The following is a 27,778-nucleotide window of genomic DNA, read 5'->3' as shown; positions in this document are numbered from 1 at the left end:
GTCATTCTCATGATACTTTATGATTTTTTGTAGAAGTTGTATCTCTCACTAAATCTTTCCTAGATTTTCAATACTTTTATGCTACTATAAATGTTTTCTTTTTACATTGCATTTTCTAGTTGTGGGTGATTTATAGAAACGAAATTTATTTCTCTCTATGTTTTGTATGTTGATTTACTATATTTTATGTATTACTTCATGCCCAAATGTGATAAATTCATTTAGTAAGATTATTAGTTTATCTTCTGATTTTTCTACCCTTTTACTTATAAAATTATGCCCTCTGTAGATAACAGTAGGCTTTATTGCATCCTTTCTAAATTGTATGCCTTTTATTTCTTTTTACTACCTTATTGTACTTGCTCCAGCACAATGCTGAATTGATATGGCCATTGGAAGGAATTATTTACTTATTCCTGATTTGGGGGAAAGCCTATGAGAATTAGTAAATTTTGTTGTTGTTGTTGATGGTATTTTTCCGATTGAGGGAGAGCCCTTCTATTCCTACTGTGCTAAGAATGTATTTATTAGTGGATGCTGAATTATAGTAAATGCTTTTCCTGCATTTATTGAAAGATCATATAAATTCTGTGCATTTTTTCTATTAATATAGTGAATTACATTGAGTGAATTTTGTTCATTAAGCCAAATTTATATTCCTGCAGTAAGCCCATAATTGGTAGTAATGGATTATTCTTCTTACACATATCACTAGATTTGTTTTGTTGGTATTTTGTTCACAATCTTAAAATGTATTTTCAAAGGATTTCATGAGCTCATGACTTTCTTTCCTTGAAATATCTTTTTCAGGTATGTAGTACCAAGATTTTATTAGCCTCATAAAATATGAGGCTTTAATTTCAAAATATTTAATTTATAACTTTAATGTTTAAAAGAATTCATCAGCGAAGCCATAGGGACTTGGAGTTTTCCTTATGGAAAGTTCTTTTTTTCTCATTATAGATTCAATTTTTTCAAATTGATAGGTCACCTCAGATTTTCTTTCTTTTTGTGTCAGTTATGATGAACTGTATTTTTAGGGAAAGTATCCAATTGATCTAAATTTTTAATGACATATTTTTCTTACATTTTCTATACTTTAATGCTCATAATAAGTATAGTAAAGTCACATTTTTTTAAACCCTGATTTTAGTATTTCTGACTTATTTCTTTTTATTCACCTTGATATGAAACTTTTAATTTTACTAGTTTCCAAAAAGAGCCACTTTTGGCTTTTGGTTCTAGTTCTTGTATATTTATTCTATAATTGATTATTTCAGTTCTTTTTTTTTCTACTGTCTTTGGATTTAGTTTTCTGTTTTCCTTTCCCATTTTGAAATGGACCCTTATATCATTGACTTTCAGCTTTTGTTTTCTAATAGTTTCATTTAAGGTTATTAATATCCATTCCATGGATTTTGATAGTTTGTACAGTATTATTCAGTTAAAATATTTTAATTTTATTTTAATTTAGTTTATGTCTCATGCATTATGTAGAAATTCAATATCTAAAATTCAAATGTCTGTTTTTTTTCAAATTTTTGTTTTTGAGTTTTAGTTTAATTTTACTAAGTTAAAATATGATATCCATTATGATTTTCATTCTTTGAAGTGTGTTGAGACTTACTTTATAGTCACAAATATGAAAAGTTTTGGTTCAGATATAATTCATACTTTAAAATAATGCATATTCTTCAGTGTTGAGATATAGTATTACAGACAGATTGAGATTGTGATTGAAATTTATAGATATACTAAGTCAAGTTTGGTATTTATTTTTTTATTTAAAAACAATTTTTATTATTTTTTGAAATGTTTTTATTTATTTTTGAGAGAGAGAGAGAGAGAGAGAGAGTGTGTGTGTGTGTGTGTGTGAGCAGGGGAGGCACAGAGAGAGAGAGAGAGGGAGACACAGAATCTGAAGCAGGCTACAGGCTCTGAGCTGTCAGTGCAGAGTCTGATGCAGGCCTCATACTCATCAACCATGAGATCATGACCTGAGCCAAAGTTGGCACTTAACAGACTGAGCCACCCAGGAATCCCTCAAGTTCAGTATTGAAATGAATCTGAAATGGATTTTGTTTTGTTCTATCAGTTACTTAGAAAGATATTTTGTAACATCCCTGAGTCCCACTTTGGCTATATTATCTTTAGCTTTTATATATCTTTGAAGTTATGATAGTGGAAATGTTGTATCTTCCTGGTGGATTGACTCATTATTCTAAAACTTCCCTCTTTCGTAATTCTTCTTGTCTTAAAATCTATTTTGTTCAAAATTAATTTAGCTACATCACCATTATTTAAGTTAATATTTGCAAAGTAAATGCAAATATTTGCATTTCCACCATTGCATTTCCAGTTTTGTTGCTTCCCTTTATTAAAAGTGTGTTTCTTATAAGCAGAAGATGGTTGAGTTTTCTTTTTATCCTCTTTAATAATCTTTGTCCTATAATTGGAGTTTCAGATCCATTTATATTTAGTGTAATTACTGGTGTATTTGGATTCAAATCTATCATCCTATTCTTTGTTTTCTCTTTGTCCCATGTGTTCAATTTGTTTGGTTGACTTTTACCATTAAAAATTATTTTTCTCCCATTTAACTTGTTAGTTATATATTCATTTGTTACTCTTTTAGAGATTTCCTAAAGATGACAACACTGTCACTGATAATACATTTAATATAAATTAGTAGTTTTAAAAATTATTAAACACTGCAATAAACTTGGAACACTCACCTAACTTCATTTACCCCTGCTTCTTTTATCCTTTGTTATTAAAACTTCACTAAACATGATGATGATGATGTGATGTTTATTATTATTTTATATAGTCAATCATGATTAATGTTTATTCACATATTTATCACTTCCGTTATTCTTAATTGCTTTCTGTGTTTTTATATCTCCACCTGAGATGATTTTTCTCCTCACTCCCTTTAGTTTTTTCTTTGATTTCAGAATGTAGTTCACAAATTCTTTCAGCTTTTCTTTGTCTGAAAACAATTTTATTTCACTTTCATTTACCAAGTATATGTTCATTGAATATACAATTTTAGTTTTAGTTTTTTTTTTTTTTTACTTTGAACATGCTGATGATGACATTTTATTGTCTTTAGCTTCTTATTTTTTTTCTTTTGAGAATTTAGCTGTTGATATCATTATAATGAATTGATGATGATGCATTTTTTTCCCTTGAATTAAGATTTTTCCCTTTGTTGCTGTTTTCAGCAGTGTTGCTATAACTGTGTGTACTTTAATATTTACTGTGTTTGAGCTTTGTAGTACTTCTGATATCTGTGGATAGATGTCTTTAGTATTTCTTTTCTTTCTAGGAAAATATAATGTACCTAAAATGGCTTTTTGAACATAAATTCGGGACTACAGTTATTTCCATGATAGCTCATATTAAGTTTTCCCCATTATTCCACCCTGACAGGAACTTTTGAGTCATGTGGAATCCAAAATATTAATTATCTCTCCCAGATTTGTGCCATCTTATGTCATTTTTTAAGTAACTGTTTAAAAGATTGAATAATAAGATAGTGTAATATTGATTAATTACTAATTTAAATCTTGAATGAGATCTCTAGTGATGTGTCCCAAAACTCCATCTTTGACTTTTAATTAGTTTTTTTTTTTTTTTTTAAATACTGGATAATATATTTTCTTGGATAATTATCTTTGTACATGCTTCACCTTACTTATCTTTTCACATATTGAAAACCCAATTACGTTGTTTTAGAATTTGCCCCATGAATTACTCATACTTTCCTGTATTTTCATTTTTCTCTAGTTTTTAGTTTGGATATTTTTCTGTTAGATTTAGTTTGGATAGTCCTATTAGATAGCTCTGTGTATCTAATCTTCTGTTAAATCCATTATCAGTTAACATATTTTTTAAGTTCTTCAGGTCCCTTTGAACATTTTCCCAATTATTTATTAATATTCTATACAATATCATGTAATTTCTTGAACTTATTATTTCAATTCTTTTAAAATTTCTGGAAAATTTATCATTTACTTGTTTTTGTATAGACTTGGGTCAAGTGGTATTGCCTTCTTGCATGCCTGATGATTTTTTTTTTATTAAATGAGTAACATTTTATATGAAAACTTATAGAAATGATTGGATGTTATAGATAATATTTTCTTCTTCCATAGGGAATTTGCTTTTTTGCTTTGGCAGGCTGTTAGTGTTGGAACAAAAAAAAAAAAAACAAAAAACAAAAAACAAAAAAAAAACTTCTATCTGGTCAGTAAATGAAGACATTTGAAGTTAGGCCTCATTCTTTAGGAGAGCTTATCTCCTTGAGGTTCATCCAGACTAGAGTTTGCACTTTGAGGTTGTGTCTGAAGGTCAGAGTTGTTTACCTAGTTGATAGACTGAGCTCCAATGTTGCTGTCTGTTTAGAGGACTATTCAAGTTCCTGCTCAACTTCCCTTATTATTGGTTTCTGCTTTTTCTTCTGTACTTAGCTAGTGGTTGCAAATTGCCAAAAGCTTTGAAAAGAAAAGACGTGCTAAATGTAAGGGGAACATCTGTCCTCTTTTGTCTGGGATATTGTCCCTTCAACTCCTTATTGCAAAGGTAGTGTCCAAAGTCTTAAAGGCATGTTGGTTGTTTTAGAGGAGAGGTTTGGTCTACAGCGAGGTTATCTGTCATTATCAGAAATGTGAACTATTTTGTAATAGTAAAACCAGTGTTTTCTTCACTATTATATTTAGTACTTAAGAGGAGAACTGACACTTCCTGGATATTTGCCATCCAAGAATATGTGGCTAAAATTGCATAGTCTCTAGACATGACTTAGGCCCTTCCTTTCTTATTCTAGTTCAATCCTTGATTGATCTTATTTACTCATTTGGCTTTTATTGCTATCTCTATCCTGATTAATTCCAAATATTTATAACTGAAATAGATCTCCTGAAATATAGACCCGCACATCCAAATGCAAAATGGATATTGACAATGGGATAGCTCACAAGTGTTTCAAATTCACATATATAAAAGGGAATTCCTCATGTTTTATCCATACTTCCAGATGTATCCACCTTATTTTTCTTTATTCCATAGCTCAGCGAACAGGATGATCTCCCCCCTAACCAACCAGTATACCTACCTGGCTATCATCCTTAGTTTTTCTCAATCCATCCTCCTCATGCCTAATCCCTCATGAAGGCCTTATATTTCAACTTCATTATTGTTTCTTGAACTCATTCATTTTCTCCTCATTCTTTCACTGCCACCTTGTTTCCTTAGAATTCTAAAACAGTCTCAAAATTGGTCCCCCTGCTTCCAGTTTAAAGGGAAGAAGAAGAAAAAAAAAGAGGTTAGAGAGGGAGAGAGCCAAAGCATAAGAGACTCTTAAAAACTGAGAACAAACTGAGGGTTGATGGGGGGGGGGGGGTGGGAGGGAAGAGAGGGTGGGTGATAGGTATTGAGGAGGGCACCTGTTGGGATGAGCACTGGGTGTTGTATGGAAACCAATTTGACAATAAATTTCATAATAAAAAAATAAAGGCATGAATAATTTCCACAATCTAAGTCATCTTTGAAAAAGATGGGTTCTTGCCATCTTTTGCCCCCTTGCTTAAAATCCTTCTGTGATCCTCCATAATCTGCAAGACAATGCCCATATGCTTTAATGTGACGTAAAGATGGAAAAACTAGAAGATAAAAAATGGTATTAGAAATTCTAATATGAAATGCAAAAGAGAGCCAAGAACTAGAATCATAACTTTGGGAATTAGTCTCCTAGAAATGAGAATTAATCTTGTGATAGTAAATAACTACAAAAGTGGAAAGAACATGGGGGAAAAACACAAGAGGGTTGAAGATATATATGATGTAAAAGAAGGAAAACAGTTCTGCAAAGAAGACCCAAAAGATAAGTTCACTGTAGGCATTGAGATAGACATAAGTCACACATCATGGGAAGGATAGGTTGCTTGTGTGTTAAGTGGTGCAAAGGGGCCAAAGACAAGTTCTGAGGACAAGGTAGAGATCCTGATGGAATTCTGAGAGTCTGCACTGGGGACAGGAGCTTCTTCTAGTGATTTACCTGTAGAGTAAAAAGACATGGATAACAATGAATTTGTTATATCCCCCCAAAAAAAAAATTCCACTGAAGTGAAGTTACAGCTATCAAATATAGTCATTATTAAAAACGCAGATGCCAAGACAATGTTGTCTTCCATCCTTGTAACCTTCCTCTAGGGCAGTCATAAAGGCTTAGCAATATCTATTAATAGCAGCATCGTTTTGGTCTCTGGCACCTTCCGTACAAAGCCTTGGTGTCACTTTGTGGTTGAGCTTCTCCCTGAAAAAAAAGTCATGTCATTCACACACAGCTGAGAAGTCAAACCTAGTTTCCCACTTTCCTCTCTGTTCCTCTCTGAAGAATTTCTTTTGGACTTGATTCCTGTAAATTATTATGTCCTTTGTCTTTCTGTTTTATAACATTCTCCTATATACAGTTCCTTTCTGCACTTTTGTGTTTGCAAAGATACAGTCTTTCTAAATCTCTTCCCAAGCAAATTATTAATTGTGGTTTCTTAATTATTTCCCACACTGCCTTACTGGTATCAGCACCACAGTGACATCATCAGTATCCATGAGAATTACGCTGCCTGTGTTAACATAGTGAGCAGGTGCCAGTGAGAACCTATTTGTCAACTTACAGACTTTTATATTTTCTTGAGTAAAGAAAAAAAGAAATACATTTTAAACATATTGCTATATATGCATATATAGTAACTTTTTTTGAAAATTTGCTCCTAATTAATATTAGATAACCTTTTGGGTGGCACATTTCATACCACAGATGTATTCTTGGCAGTGTCCCGTCTGTCAGACTTGCAGAAAAAGAAGTGGCACATCTGCATCCTGGTCTTCTGAGTACAGACAAAGAGATTTATAGACAACCTGGCCAAGGTGTGGAGGTGGAGAATGGGAGATTGAGGTAGGTATATTGACACATGGGCCCAGGAAGAGAAGAAGGCAAAACTAACAGTAGGAAGGAGGGTCACTACCAGAGTGGTGAAGTGCAGTGAAGGTGAGATAAACCTCAGGATTTCATGGACTTTTTTTTTTTTTTTTTTTTTTTTTTTTTTTTTTTTACCCTCATAGGATCATACCAATGATCAGTGTCCCTGCTTCTTAAATTTACACTCTGTAATGATTCTGGATGACCCTACTCCATGGCCTGCTTTCATGATAGATTCCTTATGGAAATTAAATATTGACTATCTTCCATGTGTATTCAATTCCTTTTTTTGTTATTGTTTTCGTTTAGAAAAATGGTTTTATTTCACCTAACGCATTTATTTGTATGTTGTTTAAAAGATGTTGGGTATTTTATCCTTTCTTAAAAATTCTTTTTGGACTAGGAAATCCCAGTTGAAATAAATATATATGTATATCTACATGATTGTAGAGATCTTAACGTTTAAAAACCCCAAGTAATAGGGCAAGCCACTTCAAGGGCTTTCACTGACACTTTGTGGCAAAGAGTGGAACTACAATATTTTTAAAGGTTTTCTGAAATGCTTACAATCTTCTATGTATTTAATATAGTCAAGGAATTGTCTTCTTACATACCCATGTATATGAAATAAATAAACTACCAAGAAACTAACAGTATTTCATTAAGATAGTATCTAAATTATAATATCACAACTCCTATAAATAATACTTTGGTTTTACAAACAAATAATAAAAAAATCTTACATAAAACCATGTGATTATAGTCTTTAACGCTGCCATTAATATATTAGAACTACAATATTTGTGAATAATTGTGTTTTCGCTATTGAGCTCTTTGTTTTAAAAATGTATAAGATGAATAACCAAGATTGTTCCCTGGCATTTTCTTTCTGTGTTCAAGAATTTTTTAAAGTTTATTTATTTATTTTGAGAGAGAGAGAGAGAGAGAGAGAACGATTGGGGGAAGAGAGAGAACGGGAGAGAGATAATCTCAAGCAGGCCCTGCGTTGTCAGTGCAGAGATCATGGAGCTGGATCCCAAGAACCAGGAGATCATGACAAGCTGAAATCAAGAGCCGGACACTTAACAGACTGAGTCACCCAAGCACCCCTGTGTTTAAGATTTTTGACGGACATCATTATGGTTCAAAAGTTTATTTTACATTTTATGGCCTCCTTTATCATGGAAAATTTTTAAATTTTGGTAAATTATACATAGCTTAAAGTTGACCATTTGAGTCATTTTAGGTATGCAGTTCAGTGGCATTAAGTATATTCACACTGTTGTACAATAATCATCACCATCTCCAGAATATTTACATCTTGCAAACAGAAACTCTGTTCCCCTTAAAAATAATACTCTATTCTCCCTTCTTCCCAGCATCTGGAAATCACCATTCTACTTTCTGTCTCAATAAATTTGACTACTTTATATACTTCCTATTAAGAGGAATCATACAATTACTGGCCTTTTGTGTCTGGCTTATTTCAATTTACATAATGTCTATACCTTGTTTTAATGTTACAAAAATTAAAATTGAAAATGCTTAAAGGGAAGTTGCTGTAAATTGTACAGGTCTTTGCAAGGTCCTCAGTAACACACTATTATACATTATGCACAGTCACCTCTTAATATCATAATACCAGCTGTTAGTTGATATTTCAAGGCCCAAGTGTACGTTCAATTAGAGATATGATCTAATTTATATGGTTTACATATTCTTAATCAGGTCATATCAACAGCAAATTAACAGTATATCAACTCAGTTTAATATTTTTCAAGTGTAAGTACTGATGTACAAGAGAAAATAACTTTGTCCATGTATGTGCCTGATCAAGATATTGAAAGCCAGTTTATTACGAGTGCAGATTAAAATGGCAAAGTCCTTATTTAAACTAATATTTTATTTTCTCATTTGAAAGTCAGTTTAATTTTGGCCCATATAATAGCATGCAAATATCTCAGGTTATTTCTAAAGACTATATCTATATATTATTTTAAAAATTCATCTAGCATCACAAGCTGCAGATGTTCCCATACAGCTTGAATCACTTTCCATCCATCCGTCCTGTAGACAATAATTGGGAGCCATATATCATCAGATTCTTACAGAGGTGGAGTTTCACTGAATCCTCATTCTTGCTTTCTGTTATTCCTTCTATTTTATTCCTCTATGCTCAACTCTTACTCACTTGTTCCTGGTTAATGGAGACAAACATAACTGCAAACTAGCTATAATGGACTTTAATATTGGTGTATCATGATCATTCAGGGAACTGATCTCAAAAATAGTACCAAGTTCATGTCTAGGGACCTACCAAAGTTAATCAGAAGGTAATGGATCAAGAGAATACATTATTCTGCTATTGGGTCCCCCCCTTTTAAGGGGGCTTATTGGTAAATGTACCATACCAATGGCAGCCACGTACTATAAGTTTATGAACAACTCAGTTATATGAATATTTATTCTTTGTAAAATATGTTCTAGGCAATATTTGTGTTAGAAGAAAAGCTATAAAAACCAAGGAGAGTAAGAGAAAGTAAAAGTCCAGCTCAAAATGATAAAGAGCCTTTGTACCGGTAGACGGAAATAAAAAAAAAAAATACAAATACCCACCGTAATGCATAATAATTTTAGAATGTGATTTACAACAGGAAAAGAAAATGTGTGATAGGGTTTCAAAAAAGAAAGAATGTTGAGCTAGGTTAATTATGAGAGACTTTGTGAAACAGAAATTTTTGTGTGGTTGGTTTTGAGTAGAATTTAGTGATTTCAAAAAGGGATTCGAATGCAATATGGGCATTTTTCAGACAGAGGAATGGTATGAGCAATGGGGTAGGGGATTGGGTATAGATATAAAATGAGATACCAAACTTATCCTGGAACTATGAGTATTTGATATGCAACTTTGCAAAATATAGAGGGGGATGTTCAACTGGAAGTCAATGGTAAAATAGCCTTCTGAGGATTTTCTGCTTAATCTAGATGAAAAGAAGAGCTCCTGTTGAAATGAAAGACTTAATATAACTGGAGTGAATGAAGTGTTGATGGATAAAATGTATAGAAGTAAAGACAGGCAGGTGAACTATTACAAAGTTACTGCAACACTCTAGCTAATGTTTTCTACAGTATGACATCAGGCATTTGCAATAGGGATAGAAAGAAAATGATAGAGGTAGGACATATTTGGGGAGTTTCAAACACAAGTTACTGGAGATATAAAGGAAGGATATTATACTTCAGAGAAATATAAAGTCCAGAATGAAAATATAAGAAAAGATGGTGAGTGTAACTTTGCATAAATTTGATGCACTATCATAAGATGGTGTTTACTTTATGCTTTTAATACTTTCAGTGGGTGAATGAATGAATAAATATATATTTGTTCAACACAAATTTAGAAGACATGCACTTAAAGATGCGTAGGCAGTTCCAGATAGCTCCTTTGGAGATATGTACTGACAATCTGCAACACTTTCACACTGAAGAGACCACGGTGATCATAGGGAAAGTCCTGCTCTTACATATGGTTGCTCTGGTGGTGTTCAGCCCAGAGAAGTAAAGTCTTGGGAAATAGACATAACCACAGTCGTTATTATTTGAATGTACATAATGTGAGCACCATACTTAAGGTGTTTTAAAATGACAAAGTAACATTATATAACATAAAGCCCAAATCCAGATTTATCCAGTTGTCTTAAAAGTAAATTGGATAAATTTCTTTTTTTTCCTTTTTTCCTTCCCAAGATTCAAATGTAAAGATTTAATCTAATATCCACACAAGAGAACACATTTCCAGTAATTGTGCGCCTGTATAATCCAAAAAAGTGACATGGCTGTTAAGAAAGCTAACAAAGTTTAGGCTTTCTAAGTAATGGCCCAGCCAATCATCCTGTTTTTTGCTGCCTTGGTTAGACTGCACCTGGGAACATGTGAGCAGTTACAGACGGCTCATTTAGAGCCATTGCTGATAATCTGGAGAATGTTCAGAATAAGGGATCAGGCGGATATGAGATGCAAAACCCTGCAGTTGCATATGAGGTTCTAGAGATTTTAGATTGTGTAAAAAGGGCTTGGGGAATGGTTAGAGCAAAAGTCTTCAAATATTTGAATGAGTACTGTTATGGGTTGAACTGCATCCTCACAAAAAGATACAATAAAGTCCTAACCCTGGAACCTCAGAATTTCAATGTATTTGGAAATAGGACAATTGCAGATATAATTAGTTAACATAAAGTCATACAGGGGTAGGTTGGGTCACTAATCCAATGTGACTGATGTTCTTATGATATAGCTATTCGAAGATATAGATCCAGGGTAACGCCATGTGATGATGAAGGCAGAGATTGGTGTTGTGTAGTTGCAAACCAAGGGACACGAAAGATTGCTAGAAAACCAGAGAAGCTGGGAAGAGGCAAGGAAAGATTTCCCTGCAGGTTTAGAGAGAAGGGCCAGCACCTGGGGTTGGTTGACTGGTTGAGACTACCATCCTCCTGAGCTGGGGAGACAGAGCATCAGGCCACAGAGAATTGTTCTTTAGTCTTAAAACCTAATGGAATTTGCCCTGCTCAATTGCAAACTTGCCTTAGTCCAGTGACCCTTTTCTTGTTTCCAATTTCTCCCTTTTAGGATGGGACTATTTAACCTATGCCTGTCCCATCATTACATTTTGGAAGTACATAACCTGTATTCTAGGTTTCACTGGTCCACAGATGGAAAAATTAGCCTCAGCAAGGAACATACCCTGAATCTCATCCATAGTTGATTTAGATGAAATGTAGAAGGGATTTTGAATTTAGAGTTGATGCTGGAATGGGTTAAGAATTTGTGGCATGTTGTGATGGATTGAATATGTTTTGCATGTGGGAAAGACATGAAGTTTTAGGGGCCAGAGGGCAGATTACTATGGGTGGAATTATGTCTTCCTCAAAAAAGATGTTGAAATTCCTTGGAATTTTATTGCATATGGAAATAGGGTGATGGCAGATTTAATTAGTTAAGGTGAATCATACTGGAGTAGAATGGAGCCCTACTCAAACATGACTGGTCTCTTCATAAAAAGACAGCCATGTGAAGACAGAGACACAAAAGAACACAATGTGATAACGAAGGCAGAGATTGGAGTTACGCAGCTGCAAACAAAGGATTGTCAAAGTTTACCAGCACACCACCAGAAGCCAGACAACAGTCAAGGAAGGATTACTCTACAGGTTTCAGAGGGAGCTTGGCCCTGTTGATTCCTTGATTTTGGAACTTTAGAATCCAGAACTGTGGAACAGCAAATTTAGGTTGCATTAAGATATACAATTTGTAGTACTTTGTTACACCAGCCCTAGGAAACAAATACAGGTACAATGTAGAAAAAAATAGATAAGGTTTATTTCTTGAGTTCTAGGAAAGAATTACGAAACCATGAAAATGAAACAGAATCAGATATCAACTTAACATGAGCAAGAACTTCCTATAGCTAAAACCGCCACAAAAAGAGCTCAAGGGCTACAGCAAGCCGTGAATTCCCCACTATTAAAAATGTTCAAGTGGAATGGGTGCAGAGGTGATTTATCCATCAGATGTCAAGTTAGACTGAGTGATCTCCAACTCCAAAATTCCATGGACCTATGTTAAAATCCTATCAGTGATGTGACAGCTTCCTTTTCAACTTCTGTTTCAAAGATATATTAAGATGGTTGCTTCCATATCTTGCTACTGCTAATAATGCTGCAGTAAACATAGGGGTGTGTATATCTTTTTTGAGTTAGTGTTTTCATTTTATTTGGGAAATACCCAATAGTGGAATTGTTGGATCATATGGTGTTTCTATTTTAAGTTTTTTGAGAAACCCCCATACTATTTTTAATTGTGGCTGTACCAATTTACGTTTTCACTAACCATGCATGAGGATTCCTTTATCTCTGAATCCTCGCCAACACAAATGTCTTGCTTTTTTTTCTTTTGGCTTAAGTTTTTATTTTAATTCCAATTGGTTACCATATCATGTTATATAAGTTCCAAGTATACAATATAGTTATTAACACTTACATCACCCAGGGCTCATCACAAGTGCACTCCTTAATCCTCATCACCTATTTCACCCATTCCCCCACCACCCTCCCCTCTGGTCATCATCAGTTTGTTCTCTATAATTAAGAGTGTGTTTCCTGATTTGTCTCTCCTTTTTTTGCCTTTGCTCATTTGTTTTGTTTCTTAAATTCCACAGATGAATGAAATCATATGGTATTTGTCTTTCTCTGACTTTTTTCACTTAGCATTATACTCTCTAGCTCCATCCATGTCATTGAAAATGGCAAGATTTCATTCTTCTTTATGGCTGAATAATATTCACACACACACACACACACACACACACACACACACACACACCACATCTTCTTTATTTATTTATCAATCAATGGGAACTTGGGTTGCTTCAACAATTTGGCTCTTATAAATAATTCTGCTATAAACATAGATGTGCATGTATCTCTTTGAATTAGTGTTTTTGTGTTCTTTGGGTTAATACCCAGTAGTGTGATTGCTGGATCATAGTTATATTTTTAACTTTTTGAGCAACCTAAATACTGTTTTCCCCAGTGGCAACACTAGTTTGCATTCCCACCAATGCCCGAGTGATCCTTTTTCTCCAAATTCTCACTAACATCTGTTGTTTCTTGTGTTGTTGATTTTAGTTGTTCTGACAAATGTGAGGTGAAATCTTATTGTAGTTTTGATTTTCATTTCCCTGATGGGAAATGATGATAATCATTTTTTCATGTGTCTCTTGGCCATCTGTATATCTTCTTTGCATAAATGTCTGTTCATGTCTTCTGCCCATTTGTTAATTAAATTATTTGTTTTGAGGATATTGAGTTTGATAAATTAATTGAAAGTTGTTTTTAAGTTCATTTATTTACTTTTTAGAGAGAGAAAGAGCTAATGGGAAAGGGAGAGAGAGAATCCCAAGCAGGCTCTGCCCTGCCAGCGTGGAGCCTTTTGTGGAGCTCGAACTCCTCCAACACATGAACCATGAGATCATGATCTGAACGTAAACCAAGAGTCAGAGACTTAACTGATTGAGCCACCAAAATGCCTGAGTTTGACAAGTTCTTTATAGATTTTGTATACTGTTTGTTATATATTCATTTGCATATATCCACACCCATTCTGTAGGTTGCTTCTTAGTTTTGTTGATTGTTTCCTTCACTGTGCAGAAGCTTTTGATTTTGATGTAGTCCCCAATAGTTTTTGTTTGTTTGTTTTTGCTTTTGTTTCTCTTGCCTCAAGAGGTATACCTAGAAAAAAGTTGCTACAGCTGATGTCAAAGAAGTTACTGCCTGTATTCTCTTCTAGGATTTTTTATGGTTGCAGGTCTCATATTTAGGTCTTTAATCCATTTTGATTTATTTTTGTATCTGTTGTAGAAAGTGGTCTAATTTCTTTCTTTTTGCTGTTGCTGTCCAGTTTTCCCAGAAACATTTGTTGAAGAGACTTTTTTCCCATTGGACATTGTTTTCTGTTTGTTAAAGACTAATTGATCATATAGTTGTGGGTTCATTTCTAGATTTTCTAGTCTGTTCTATTGATCTTTGTTTATTTTTTGTGCCAGTGTCATACTGTTTTGATTACTACAATTTCGTAACTTGAAGTCCAGAATTGTGATGCCTCCAGCTTTGCTTTTCTTTTCACCATTACTTTGCCTACCTGAGTAGTTCTTTTGTGGTTCCATACAAATTTTAGATTTGTTTATTCTAGTTCTGTGAAAAATGCTATTGGTATTTTGATAGGGTTGCATTAAATGTGTTGATTGCTTTGGGTAGTATAGACATTTTAGCAATATTTGTTCTTTTAGTCTATGGAATGTCTTTCCATTTCTTTATGCTGTCTTCACTTTCTTTCATCAATGTTTTATACTTTTCAGACTATAGGTCTTATTTCTTTAGTTAGGTTTCTTCCTAGGTATCCTATTATTTTTGGTGCAATTTTAAATGGGATTGTTTTCTTAATTTCTCTTTTAACTGATTAATTATTGTAGAAATGCAACTGATTTCTGTACATTGATATTGTATCCAGTGACTTTACTGAATTTATCTATCACTTCTAGCAATTTGGGGGTCATATCTTTTGGGTTTCTATGTTTGTATCATGTCATCTGCAAATAGTGAAAGTTTGACATTTTCCTTGCTGATTTGGATGCCTTTGATTTCTTTTTGTTGTCTTATTGCTGAGGCTGGGACTACAAGTACTATGTTCGATAAGATTGATTAGAATGGATATCCTTGTCTTGTTCCCGACCTTAGGGGAAAGGCTGTCAGTTTTTCCCCATTGAGGGTAATGCTGGCTATGGGGTTTTTATATATGGCCTTTATTATGTTGAGGTATGTTCCCTCTAAACCTACTTTGTTGAGGGGTTTAATCATAATGGATCTTATAATTTATGAAATGTTTTTTCTACATCTAGTGAAATGATCATAGGGTTCTTATTCTTTCTCTTACTGATGTGGTGTATCACGTTGATTGACTTGTGAATATTGAAACACCCTTTCAACCCAGGAGAAATTCCACTTGGGGCATCTGGGTGGTTCAGACAGTGAAATATCCAACTGTGGTCATGTTGTTTACTGGAAATTTTTCTTACTTCTTGAGGCAGGCCTGTGTGACTATAAACTTCCCTCTTAAAACCACTTTTGCTACATCCCAAAGGTTTTGGACCATTGTGTTTTCATTTTAATTTGTTTCTATGTACATTTCTATTTCTTCTTTTATTTCCTGGTTGACTCATTCATTGTTTAGTAACATGTTATTTAACCTCCATCTATTTGTGGTCTCTTCAGATCTTCTCTTGTGATTGACTTTTAGTTTCATAGCATTGTGGTCAGAAAAGATGCATGGTATGACTGTGATCTTTTTGAATTTGTGGAGGTTTGTTTTGTGGGCTACTATGTGATCTATTCTGGAGAATGTTCCATTAGAACTTGAAAAGAATGTGTATTCTGCTATTTTAGCATGGAATGTTCTGAATATATCTATTATATCCATATGTTCCAGTGTGTCATTCAAAGCCAATGTTTCCTTGTTGATGTTCTGTTTAGAAGACCTGTCCGTTGATCTAAGTATGGTGTTAAAGTCTCTTACTATTATAAGTATTATTATAAATTAGTTCTTTTATGTTTGTTATTGTTTAATGTATTTGGGTTCTCCTATGTTTGGTACTTACATTGTTACATATTTACAATTGTGATATCTTCTTCTTGGATTGTCCCCTTTGTTATTATATACCGTCCTTCTTTGTCTCTTATTACAGTCTTTGTTTCAAAGTCTATTTTGACTGATATAAGTACTGCTACCCTGGCTTTATTTTGACAACCACTTGCATGGTAGATGTTTCTCCATCTCCTCACTTTGAATCTGCAGGTGTCTTTAGGTCTAAAACGAGTCTCTTGTGTACATATTTTATTACTTGTTTGTGGTTGTTTCTGATGATTTTCTCTGATTCTTTTTTGCTTTCTTTTTTCATGGTTTGCTGATTTTCTTCAGTGATATATTTGGATTTATTTCTCTTTATTCTACGTATGTTTATTACTGGTTTTTGATATATGGTTACCTTTAGGTTTGTATCTCCTGCATAGAACAGTCTATATTAAGTTGATGGTCATTTAAGTTTAAGTCCATTCTTTACTCTTGCCCTCCCCATGTTTTAGATATATAATTTTATGTTTTACATCCTTTAGTTTTGTGAGTTATTTGATTTTTTAAAGAAATATTTATTTTAACTGTTTTGTGTTTCCTTCCTTTGTACTTCCACTCTTGGTCTCTCCTTTCCACTCAAAGAGTCCCCTTTAATATTTCTTGCAGGACTGGTTAATTGGTCATGAACTACTTTAGTTTTTGCCTGTCTGAGATTCTCCTTCTCTCTCCTTCTATTCTGGATGGTAACCTTGCTGGATAGAATATTCTTGGATGCAGATTTTTCCCATTCAGCACTTTGAATATATCATGCCACTCCCCTCTGGCTTGGATAGTTGCACTTGTACCCCAATGTTTATAGCAGCACTTTCAACAATAGTCAAATTATGGAAAGAGCCAATGTCCATCAACTGACAAATGGATACAGAAGATGTGATTTATATATACAATGGAATACTACTTGGCAATGAGAAAGAATGAAATCTGGCCATTTGTAGCAACATGGATGGAAGTGGAGAGTATTATGCCAAGTGAAATAAGTCAGGCAAAGAAAGACAGATACCATGTTTTCACTCATATGTGGATCCTGAGAAATTTATCAGAAGACCATGGGGGAGGGGAAGGGGGAAAATAGTTACAGAGAAGGAAGGAGGCAAACCATAAGAGACTCTTAAATACTGAGAACAAACTGAGGGTTGATGGGAGATGGGGGAAAGGGGAAAGTGGTTGGTGGACACTGAGGAGGGCACCTGTTGGGATGAGCACTGGGCGTTGTATGGAAACCAATTTGACAATAAATTATATATATATATATATATATATATATATATATATATATATATATGTGTGTGTGTGTGTGTGTGTGTGTGTGTATGTGTGTGTGTGTGTATATTTTATATATATATATATATATATATATATATATATATATATATATATATAGTGAGTTAAGCTTAAAAATCAAAAAAAAAAAGAAAAAAAAAAGAAAATCCTCTGCTAGCCTTCTGGGTTTTCTCTTGAAAGTTGCTGACTTCTTTTTGTCTTGCTGCTTTGAAATTTTTTATCACTGTATTTTGCCAATTTAATTGCCGTCTGTCTTGGTGTGGATTGGCTCTTGTTGATTTTGATGGGAGTTCTTTGTGCCTCCCAGATATGGATATCTATTCTTCCCCAAGATTAGGGAAGTTTTCAGCTATTCAGTGAGTTCAATGAGCATCCTGTGATCATTACTTTATGTTCTCTATCAGGCATGTTACTTGTTTCTGTTTTGCTAAGATCTCCAGCTGTGGCCTTGTCCTATTCTTTAATTTGGGATACACTTCTCTGTATTCCCATTTTGTCTAAGTCTCTGTGCCCTTTTCTCTGTGTTAGAAAAGTCAGCTACATCTCCAATTCTTGAAGGTAATGCCCTTATGAAAAAGAGATCATGTGGTGCCATGCTGTGTAATGTCCCCTGTTCTCTAAGGCCTAGTACTTCCAGGAGTGTCTCCATTCTGTGCTGCTTGTGCTCTGCTATTTTGTCCTGGCTGCCTGGTCCTTCAGGCCTATCATCTGCAAAGGTTCTCTTTGCCCATTAAGGACAGGGCTTGGTACCTGGCCTGAATGTGGCATGTTTTAATCAGGTGTGCTCTGGTCTGTTTGTGAAATGAGACCTATCACTGTGGCATCTGGAACTGAGGCTCTGCAAAACTCCTACGTTGGGAGATGTAGTGTGAGCCAGTCTTCTGGGGGAGGAGAACTACTACAATGGGTCTGAGGCAAGCATGATTGGGAGGGGCATTTCCACTGGAGTGTGGTGGGTCTTAGCATAAGCAAGTTAGGTAGTGAATGTAGACATTGCACTGGTTCCCTGTAAAGTAAGTGTAACCCTGTACTTTTGCTGAAGTATGGGTAAGGGAAAGGCCCTGGCCAGTTCCTCTATTCCCAGAGAGGTCTTTCCATTAACACTGCCTCTGGGACATGCTCTGAGGTGAGTGAATGACCTCCCCAATATGTGCCCCAGACACTCTTCAGATTGCTCTTTCCATGCTGTATGTCCACAGGCTATTTGCCCTTGCTTTTCTCCAAGAGCAGCCCCAATGTCCTCTTGGCTGTATCTTAGTCAAATGTCCTGCCCTTAAAACTTCAGACTTTAAGCCCTGTTGTTTGCAAGAACTAACAAAATCCAGTTTCTCTTGCTTTCCAACCCAATTTCTGTGCGAGATTGTTTTCCACATACACTCCCCTGTGTGCTAGTTTGTCTGTAGCCCTTTGTGGCTGTGGCTCTCTCCCCAGCACAACTACCATGATGTATTTCTCTCCGAAACTGCATCTCTGCATTTCCTATCTTCTTTGATGTGGCCTCTTCCCTACCTTTAGTTAGGGAGTTTGTTCCTCAAGTCTTTAGGTTGATTTATGGGATATGTAGGATGATTTGATAATTATCTAGTTGTATTTGTGGGACAAAGTGAGCCTAGGATCCTCCTACTCCACTGTCATCTTCCAACCTCTACCTCTTGCATTTTTTACTTTAGCCATTCTAACAGGTATAAGACAATATCTCACTGTGGTTGTTCTTTTTATTTCACTGACAATTAGTGATGTTGAGCGTCTTTTCATGTGTCTTTTGGCCATTTGTATGTATCTATTCAGGTATTCTGCCCATTTTTTAATTAGATTGTTTATTGTTTTGGTGATGAGTTGTATAAGTTCTTTATATATTTTAGATATTAACCCCTTATAAGATATAACAGGCCTCGAGTTATGGAATGAGTAAGTCATGGGAATAAAAGGAAAAGCATAAGGAATATTCAATGGCTGAAAAAATGATACCAGCTGAAAATATACTTTTCTCATATTGGCTGGTCATAATTCATCAATACTGTCTTTCCATCTTTGTCTTACCTTCAAAATATGGATACTTGGGAGTAAATCTAGAACTGGTTGTATTTTTTAAGTCTTATTTTCTTTCCTAGATCCAAAATTGAACCATTTGAGTCATTTCTTGACCAAGTATTAACAGTGTGATACTTATAACAATTTCCTTATAACAAGTTATGATAACACGTTACTCAAATACTAGTGTGCCTTTGTGTATGTGTGTGTATGTTTGTATGTCTTCAAGTGTTTCTGGGGAAAAAATAATTCAGTTGTATCACTTTCAAATAATAATGACTACAGTTTACCTTAATAAAATTCATCTGGATTTTTGGATACTAGTATACTGGAATTAGAGAAAGATGTGAAGTTTTCAAAATTCAGTCCTCAGGAATTCAGGTATTTTATTAACTTAGCATCTGTTGGTGACTTAAAGGTAATTTAAGCTTCAGGAGCGACTGAAAACATTTTCAGCATATGAAACTCTTAATAAATGGTATAAAATTGTCCAAAAGAAATCCTTATTTAGTGACTTAAATTTAACAAAATGTGCTTTTATTTATTCACTACATAAGGTTACTAATCACTGCATCATTTGGATGCATAGGTGACAGCTCTGACAGTTTAATGATACCCAAGGCAAATTCAGTTACTTTTAGTGAAGCAAACCGTCAATAGATGTGGGTAGCAGTGCTTACACCTATATAGTTCTTGAGTCAGTGGTTATGTAACTTTTGGATACACCACACAGAGGAGGACAGAGAATTGAGGAACTGGATGTTCTTTTCATAAAGAGCAACTGAATAAGATAAGAACAGCTTTTAAAAATGAAGATACAATGAAAGGCAATGAGGATGGCTCGACTCTGAGAGTATTGAAAAATGTGTTTGATTGGAGGTGATGTTTAGAAGCCATCAAGAGTAACAGCAAGGAAAGAGGATTGAGTCTCTGGAAGTTATATGTACTTCGCTATAACCCATTCATTTTTTACAAATAAAGAAAAAGGCATGGTGAAAAGACCAAGATTCCTCACTTGGTGTTGAATCCCAGCTGCAGTTGTAGTTCTGTGCTTTATGATCCATTTGTCCCTAACCGAGCTCCACAAATTCCCTGTGTCTCAATTGCTTCATGTAAAAAATGATGGTAACAATGTCTTCCCTTGTGATTGTCAAGATTAAATGACCTAAGCCTTTTATATATGAACCATATAGCTCGTTGTTTGCCAATAATAGGGGTTGAATAATTGTTGGCTTTTGTCTCTTAAACCTCTTCATCTATTAAAAGTTCTAAATGCAGAGTTTGGGAGCAGATAGGATAAATGTCATGGCTGAGGCAAACACTATAGTTCATTCAAAATGGCTAGCTCCTAATTCATCTCACTTCGGTAAATATTTCTTGAGTCTCTACTACATGCTGAGCACTAAGGGAATAGAAAGAAGAATCAAAGATTGTTCTTTAACTTCTGGGAATCGTGATTCAAAATCAAGTAAGAATGAATGTAGTATTATGATCCATTGAGAAACAAATGAACTGATTTTAAGCATGGATTCAGAATTCACATTAAGTTGACTGATTCAATGAAAATAGTACATTCCCTTTTCAATGTTTATTTGTGGACCTTACAGGAGTATTAATCAGCTTGGCAGTATTTCCTCATCAGTACCTATTTTCTTTGTATTATTACTGTCTTAGTCTTTTTGGGCTGCTGTAACAGAATACCATAAACTAGATGGCTTATGAACCACATACATTTATTTCTCACAGTTCTGAAATCTGAGAAGTCCAAGATCAAAGCTGTAGCAGATTTAATGTCTGGTAAGGGCCAATCTCCTGGTTCATAGACAACAGCTTTTCACTGTGTCCTCATATGGTGGTAGGGGCAAGGAATGTCTCTGGGGTCCCTTTTATAAGGCACTAATCCCATTATTGAGGGCTCTGCCACCATGATCTATTCATCTCCTGAAGGCCCATTTCCTAACACCATCACACAACGTGTTAGGATTTCAACGTAGGAATTTTGTGGGGACAAAAATATTTAGTCCTTAACGGTAACAATTCTTTTTTTTTTTTTGTCCAAATTAGTTTGTGTGGCAGTGTGGAAAAACCATCACATGAGGACAGTAACCAACTACTTCATAGTCAACCTTTCTCTGGCTGATGTGCTCGTGACCATTACCTGCCTCCCAGCCACATTGGTCGTGGATATCACCGAGACCTGGTTCTTTGGACAGTCCCTCTGTAAAGTTATTCCTTATTTACAGGTAATTTTTTTCCACACTTCTATCTATTCAAACACAGAAGCTACTGAAAAAGTATTTTCAGTTAAGTATTAGAAGTATTTTCAGTTATGGTCTTCTGGTAAATTAACTAGTGACCTAAGAGAAATATACTTGCTTAAGAAATTAACAAACTTAAAAAATAATACTTGATACTTTCTGGGTAAATAAGTTCTGGGTGAAAAAATAAAACAGTAGAATCCTCAAGTCATCATTAGATGCTGAGAAAACCTCTTATTTCTTTGATCTCTAATTTTCCCATTGTAAAATAAGGAAATTGAACAAATTAATGATTGAGCCTCTCCTAGCTCAAATAAGCAAGGTCTGTTTATTTTTATTTTTGTTAAGTGATTTTGTTTCACAATGAGAAATTAAAGTTCTGTGATCAAATTAGTACAGTGAATATATTTCAGTGTTGGTTCTGAATCAAACTACCAGGTTTGGAATCTCTATTCTGCTATTTACTTAGTGTATGCTCTTGATCCAAATACATAAGCTCTTTGTGATTCACTTATTATAAAAGGATAATAATTTTTATTATAGCTCACTCCTATGGTTGTGATGAAATTTTACTAAGATAATTTATATAAATTACATGGAATAGTGATTTCCCTCTGGAAGAGAATGATCTTACAAAAATATAGTATGTTCTCAATAAACATCAGTTATCATCATCATCATCATCATCATTAGACATTTTATTGTTCTGTGTGGAAGTAGTTTTTCTACAATGAATTGCCCTAGAATAAATTGAGAATAAACACTTTCAGAGAATAATTTTGTGATGGGTATTCTGACAGTTCTAAAAATATGGCCACAGCCACAGCCCTTAAAGAGGTGGATTCCCTTTAGCAATCAGAAAGTGAATGAGATCATGGCAATTCTCCGCTTATCTTCTTGTAACCATCCCTTACCCCTCAGTCCCTACTCCATCCAGTCTCCCAGATGGTGATCACATTATTTGGAAGGGATGAAAATATACTCCCAGTAATGAAATATTGGTGCAGGTAGGACAATTGGACATGCAAAAAAAAAAATCCAGACACTTCACAAAAATTAACTCAGAATGGATTACAGACCTGAATATAACATGTAAAAGTATAAAACTCCTAGAAGATAAGATAGAAAAAGCCTAGATGATCTTGAGTATGTTGATGACTTTTTAGGTGCAATACCAAAGGTATGATCCTGAAAGGAATAATTGATAAGTTGACTTCACTAATATTAAAAACTTATGCTCTGTGAAAGACAATGACAAGAGAAAGGGAAGACAAGCCACAGACCTGGAGAAAATATTTTCAAAAAGATGCATATAATAAAGGATTGATACCCAAAATATACACAGAACTCTGAAAACTCAACAGTAAGGAAACAAATAACCCAATTAAAAAATGGGCCAGAAACACCTCACTAATTATGATATACAGGTGGCAAAGAAGCTATGACAAGATGCTCTTTATCCTATATCATCGGCAAAATGCAAATTAAAACAACAATGAAATACCACTATACACCTCTTAGTATGGCCAAATTCTGGAACACAGACAGCACCAAATGCTGGTGAGAATGTGGAACAATAGGAATTCTCATTTACGGTCGACGTACAGGCACTTTGAAACACACTCTGCTTGTTTCTTGTAAAACTAAATATCTCTTCATATAACCCAGCAGTTGCATTCCTTGGTATTTACCCAAAGGAGTTGAAAACTTATGTTTACCCAAAAACTTGCATGCAAATGTTTATAGCAGCTTTCTTCATAATCACCAAAACTTGGATGCAACCAAGATGTCCTTCAGTAGGTAAATGGATAAACTGTGGTACATCCAGACAATAGAATATTATGTAGTACTACAATGAAATGAACTATTAAGCCATGCAAAGACATGGAAGAAAGAAGAAACTTAAATGCTTATTATTAAGTGAAAGAAGCCAATCTGAGAAGGCTATACATTGTATGATTTCGATAATATGACATTCTGGAAAAGGCAAAACTAGAGAGACGATAAAAAGATAAATGGTTGCCAGAGGTGGGAAGGAATGAGCACAGAAAATAATGATAATAAAATGGTGGATATATGTCATTATACATATTTCAAAACACATAGAATGTTTAGCACCAAGATTGAACCATAATGTAAACTATGGACTTTCAGTGATTATGATGTGTCAGTGTAGGTTCATCAATTGTAACAGTGTACCACTCTGGTGGGGTGATGGTTATATTGAGAGAGACAGGGAGTAAATGGGAAATCTCTGTAACTTCTCCTCAATTTTTATGTGATCTTAAAAGTATCCCCAAAATAAAGTTTTAATAAGAACAAAAGTTGGGGGAGATCACAAACAGCCCATTGCTAGAAAACATATTGATAAGGCTTTTGGATCTTAAGTATTAGGAAGAGATATTTAGCTCAATAGTTCTATAGTAAACTTACAAGAAGTGATAATTTCTTAGACAGACACCACTGATAGAATAGTAAGTGTAAAATGCCATGGACATTATAAACTTTACTGCAAACATTAGCTATAAGGTTAATTTGTGTCTGTCAGATGAAAACCATGAATGGGTCACAAAAATAAAATTCAGTATTTTTTGTTTGCTTGTTTTGAGATTAATAGTACATTGAGCAACAGAGAAAAATATCCTCATTGGGAGAAGAAAACAGTAATAAAGGGGTCATATGGTTTTGCATGAAGACGCTGGGGGAGATTATAAATAGCACAGAATTATAATATTTTACCATCTTTTGGTTTTAATAACCACCCAGGGAAAAATTTGAGGGGTTCTCTTAAGTTTCAAGATGGCTTCACTGGTCCAGAATCTTCTTTTGGATGAGTGAGAAAATTTCATGCTTTCTCTGCAAACCAGAAGATTCCTGAGCAAACACTGGAATGATAAGAGAGGGATATGTCACCCTATAGTTGGTACAGTCCTTCTCTAATACACAGCGATAACTTCTTATAGACCAGGTATTTCAGACTCCTCTGTGAACATGAAAGAACAAATTGGATGCAGTGTGTACCCAGTGAGTGATGCAGGGCATGGGTCTCTTATAAAGTTATTGACAGTACTATTTCATACAGCACAATTTATTAGCAAATCCTACAGTGATGGAACATTTTCATTTCCTGAGAGAATCTGTCTGCTTCTCTATCAACACTGCCCAGTCTAGTCAAGACCTCAGCTTATTCTCTCCTCTATAGGCCAAGGGAAAACCACTGGGTAACCACAAAATCTGAATCAGGTAAAAAAACTATATATATATATATATATATATATATATATATATATATATATATATATATATATATAAAGCTATATAGTTATAGATAGATAGATATATCCATTTATTACCTCATTCAGCATTGGTTCTTTATGAAAAGTTATAAATGCACAAAAATATTGGTGTACTGGTAAAACTACTATCTCCAAATTTTCTCAGCATTTATTTCCCATTTTCCATAGAATTTCCCCAAATGGTATGAATAGTATCAATGAGCAATAAGCCATTCATTCAGTCTTGAGTAGTTGTTTTTCCTTAGTTGTGATATACTGAAACTGATGGCTTTGTCCTTTACATGAAACTTGCATCCTACTTAAAGTTTAAAAACATATTACAAAAAACATCCAGCCAGATTTTAAGGTTATTCAGTCATTCAGTTTAAGATTCTTTGGATATATATATACACTAATTTTCTATGACTTACATGTTATTTTTCTTCTAATTAGAATACAGTATAATACAATACAACCTTTAGGCTTATGACCAATAAACAATAACACTTCGGAAAATGCACAAAAATCTTAAAAAGCTCACAAATGTAATAAAGCTTAGCTGAATAATTCAAGTAACCCTTTTGTATCTTTAATAATTCTATAAATCCAAGACCATTAACATTTACTGGGCTATTTAGTGAATAATTAGCATAGATTTCTTAGAGAATTATAACATATTTAATTCTCACACTTACAGGAGCAGTTGACTACTTTTTCAGAGTGACTTTTTTTTTTTTTAACTGCAGAAGAAGGTCTGCACAGGACATGTCAGGAAAAGAACAAAGCCAACTGAAATGGAAGTGGTGGGTGGTGGGATAGTCTCCCCCAATCTCTTTGTCACACTTTTCTACTTTCCAGTCTATTAGCTCCTGTATCCAAATCTGCAGTGTGGCAAAGTTTCCAAGTCTTTTTTTTTTTAATTTTTAAAAATTTTAAAGTAATCTCCATACCCAATATGGGGCTCGAATCACAACCTTGAGATCAAGAGTCACATGCTCTACCGACTGAACCAGCCAGGCGCCCCCAAATTTCCACTTCTACTTGCCATGGATCTCTGATGTCTTTTTGTCATAATTATATGCTAGCATGGAACAGATTCATTATCTACGAAAGCAAGTCTCCAGCATTGCCCTGACCACAGGGTACCCATAGTATGGGTGAAAGATCAAGCACTTAACAGTGGAAGTTCACATCATCTTATCTCACTTCCTTTCCAACATTTATAATCTTCAATGGATTCATTCTCAAATGATTTGCTATCAGGTTGATTTAATCTAATATCAAAGTCTAAATGAAAAAAGTACCCAGATGTGCCCTCCTAGAAGTGAAGGTAGCAACACAACTCTCATTTGTAATCACTTACGGTAAGATGCAATTTTATACCTCCTGCCAAGAAAGTGTTGTTAATGGAATGCTAGTATGCATTATGCACCAGTAAATACAGTACTCTGTGCTGATGGAGTCTGCTTTGGGTTGTGACTCTGCACCTCCCCCACTCACACTCTGTCTCTGTCTCTCAAAAATGAATAAATGTTAAAAAAAATTTTTTTTAAGCATCACTTGTAGTGGTGTTAATTATATGGAAATCTGGACTAGGTGAACCTATTTGAGTTTGAGAGGCCGGTTGCTTATACCACCAATAAGAGAATAATGGTGAGGAGACCCATACAGGATTCTCTTCAAACATAACTCTTGCCTTTGCATGCAACATGCTAGAAATGAACCAATGCACAAATAGCCTTTGTTATTTGAAAATATGTACTACAGCATCCATAATTTTAAAAATCCTAGTTAAATGCAATTGCAATCAGATTTCTATATATTTTAAAAGCTAAACATGTCATTGTCTCTATAAGTGAGAGTTTTCTAGTTCAAACTAAACATATATGTTCTATTTTGTTTTTCAAAAGTATTTTTCCCCTGCCAATGCAAAGTTGCAAGATAAAATGATGACAGTAATTACTCAAAGAATGCCATATTACAAATTAAAACATTTAGCATAAAATGATTGCAGCCTTTTCATATCACCTTTTTCATGTTTCACAGGAAATATGTTTTTCTCTCTGATACATTTTATATAGTACTATTATATTTTTTAGGGAAAAAACTTGCATGAAATATTTTGTCACCACTTTGAGTCTGATTAACTGCACGGCCCTTTCTAATGTGATAAGGATACAAAGAATGGATCCATTTAACACCAAGTGCCTCTCTTGTCCTGTGTTCTTTCTCTCTCTAGACCGTGTCAGTGTCTGTGTCTGTTCTCACACTGAGCTGCATTGCCTTGGATCGATGGTATGCAATCTGTCACCCTTTGATGTTTAAGAGCACAGCCAAGAGGGCCAGGAATAGCATTGTCATCATCTGGATTGTCTCCTGCATTATAATGATTCCTCAGGCCATAGTCATGGAATGCAGCACCATGCTCCCTGGCTTAGCCAATAAAACCACTCTCTTTACTGTGTGTGATGAGCGCTGGGGCGGTAAGTACATTATGGGCCACAGGCTGACATTTATATGACAGCTGAAAACTAAAATTTTGATTCGCATAGTCATTGTGAAGCTGGCCTTGTATGTTTTATTGGCATCTGTTAATAAAGTATTGCAAAAGCACGAAACCCAAGTAGAAACCCAAAACAGTTTCACAGAATAACTCCACCTACCTCTGTCTTTTGGAAACGTTGATGCACGGTTATCTAGTTTTC

At 34.6% G+C, this 27,778-nt stretch overlaps 1 protein-coding gene across 2 annotated transcripts in view; it reads left to right on the top strand.

The window, feature by feature from the left end:
* The window catches only part of HCRTR2 (hypocretin receptor 2), a 111,963-nt gene that overhangs the window by 47,878 nt on the left and 36,307 nt on the right, over positions 1 to 27,778 (top strand). For both annotated transcript variants that reach the window (XM_019457453.2, XM_019457452.2), the window contains exons 2-3: positions 21,605 to 21,783; positions 27,313 to 27,556. In XM_019457453.2, the coding sequence (XP_019312998.1) occupies positions 21,605 to 21,783; positions 27,313 to 27,556 (423 nt within the window). The remainder of the gene's footprint in view (positions 1 to 21,604; positions 21,784 to 27,312; positions 27,557 to 27,778) is intronic.

The sequence above is a fragment of the Panthera pardus genome, unplaced genomic scaffold (assembly GCF_024362965.1).
Source record: "Panthera pardus isolate Hobbes unplaced genomic scaffold, ASM2436296v1 HiC_scaffold_17, whole genome shotgun sequence".
Taxonomy (NCBI): domain Eukaryota; kingdom Metazoa; phylum Chordata; class Mammalia; order Carnivora; family Felidae; genus Panthera; species Panthera pardus.
Note: the sequence above shows the minus strand (reverse complement) of the source record. Positions and strands in the feature narration are given on the sequence as shown.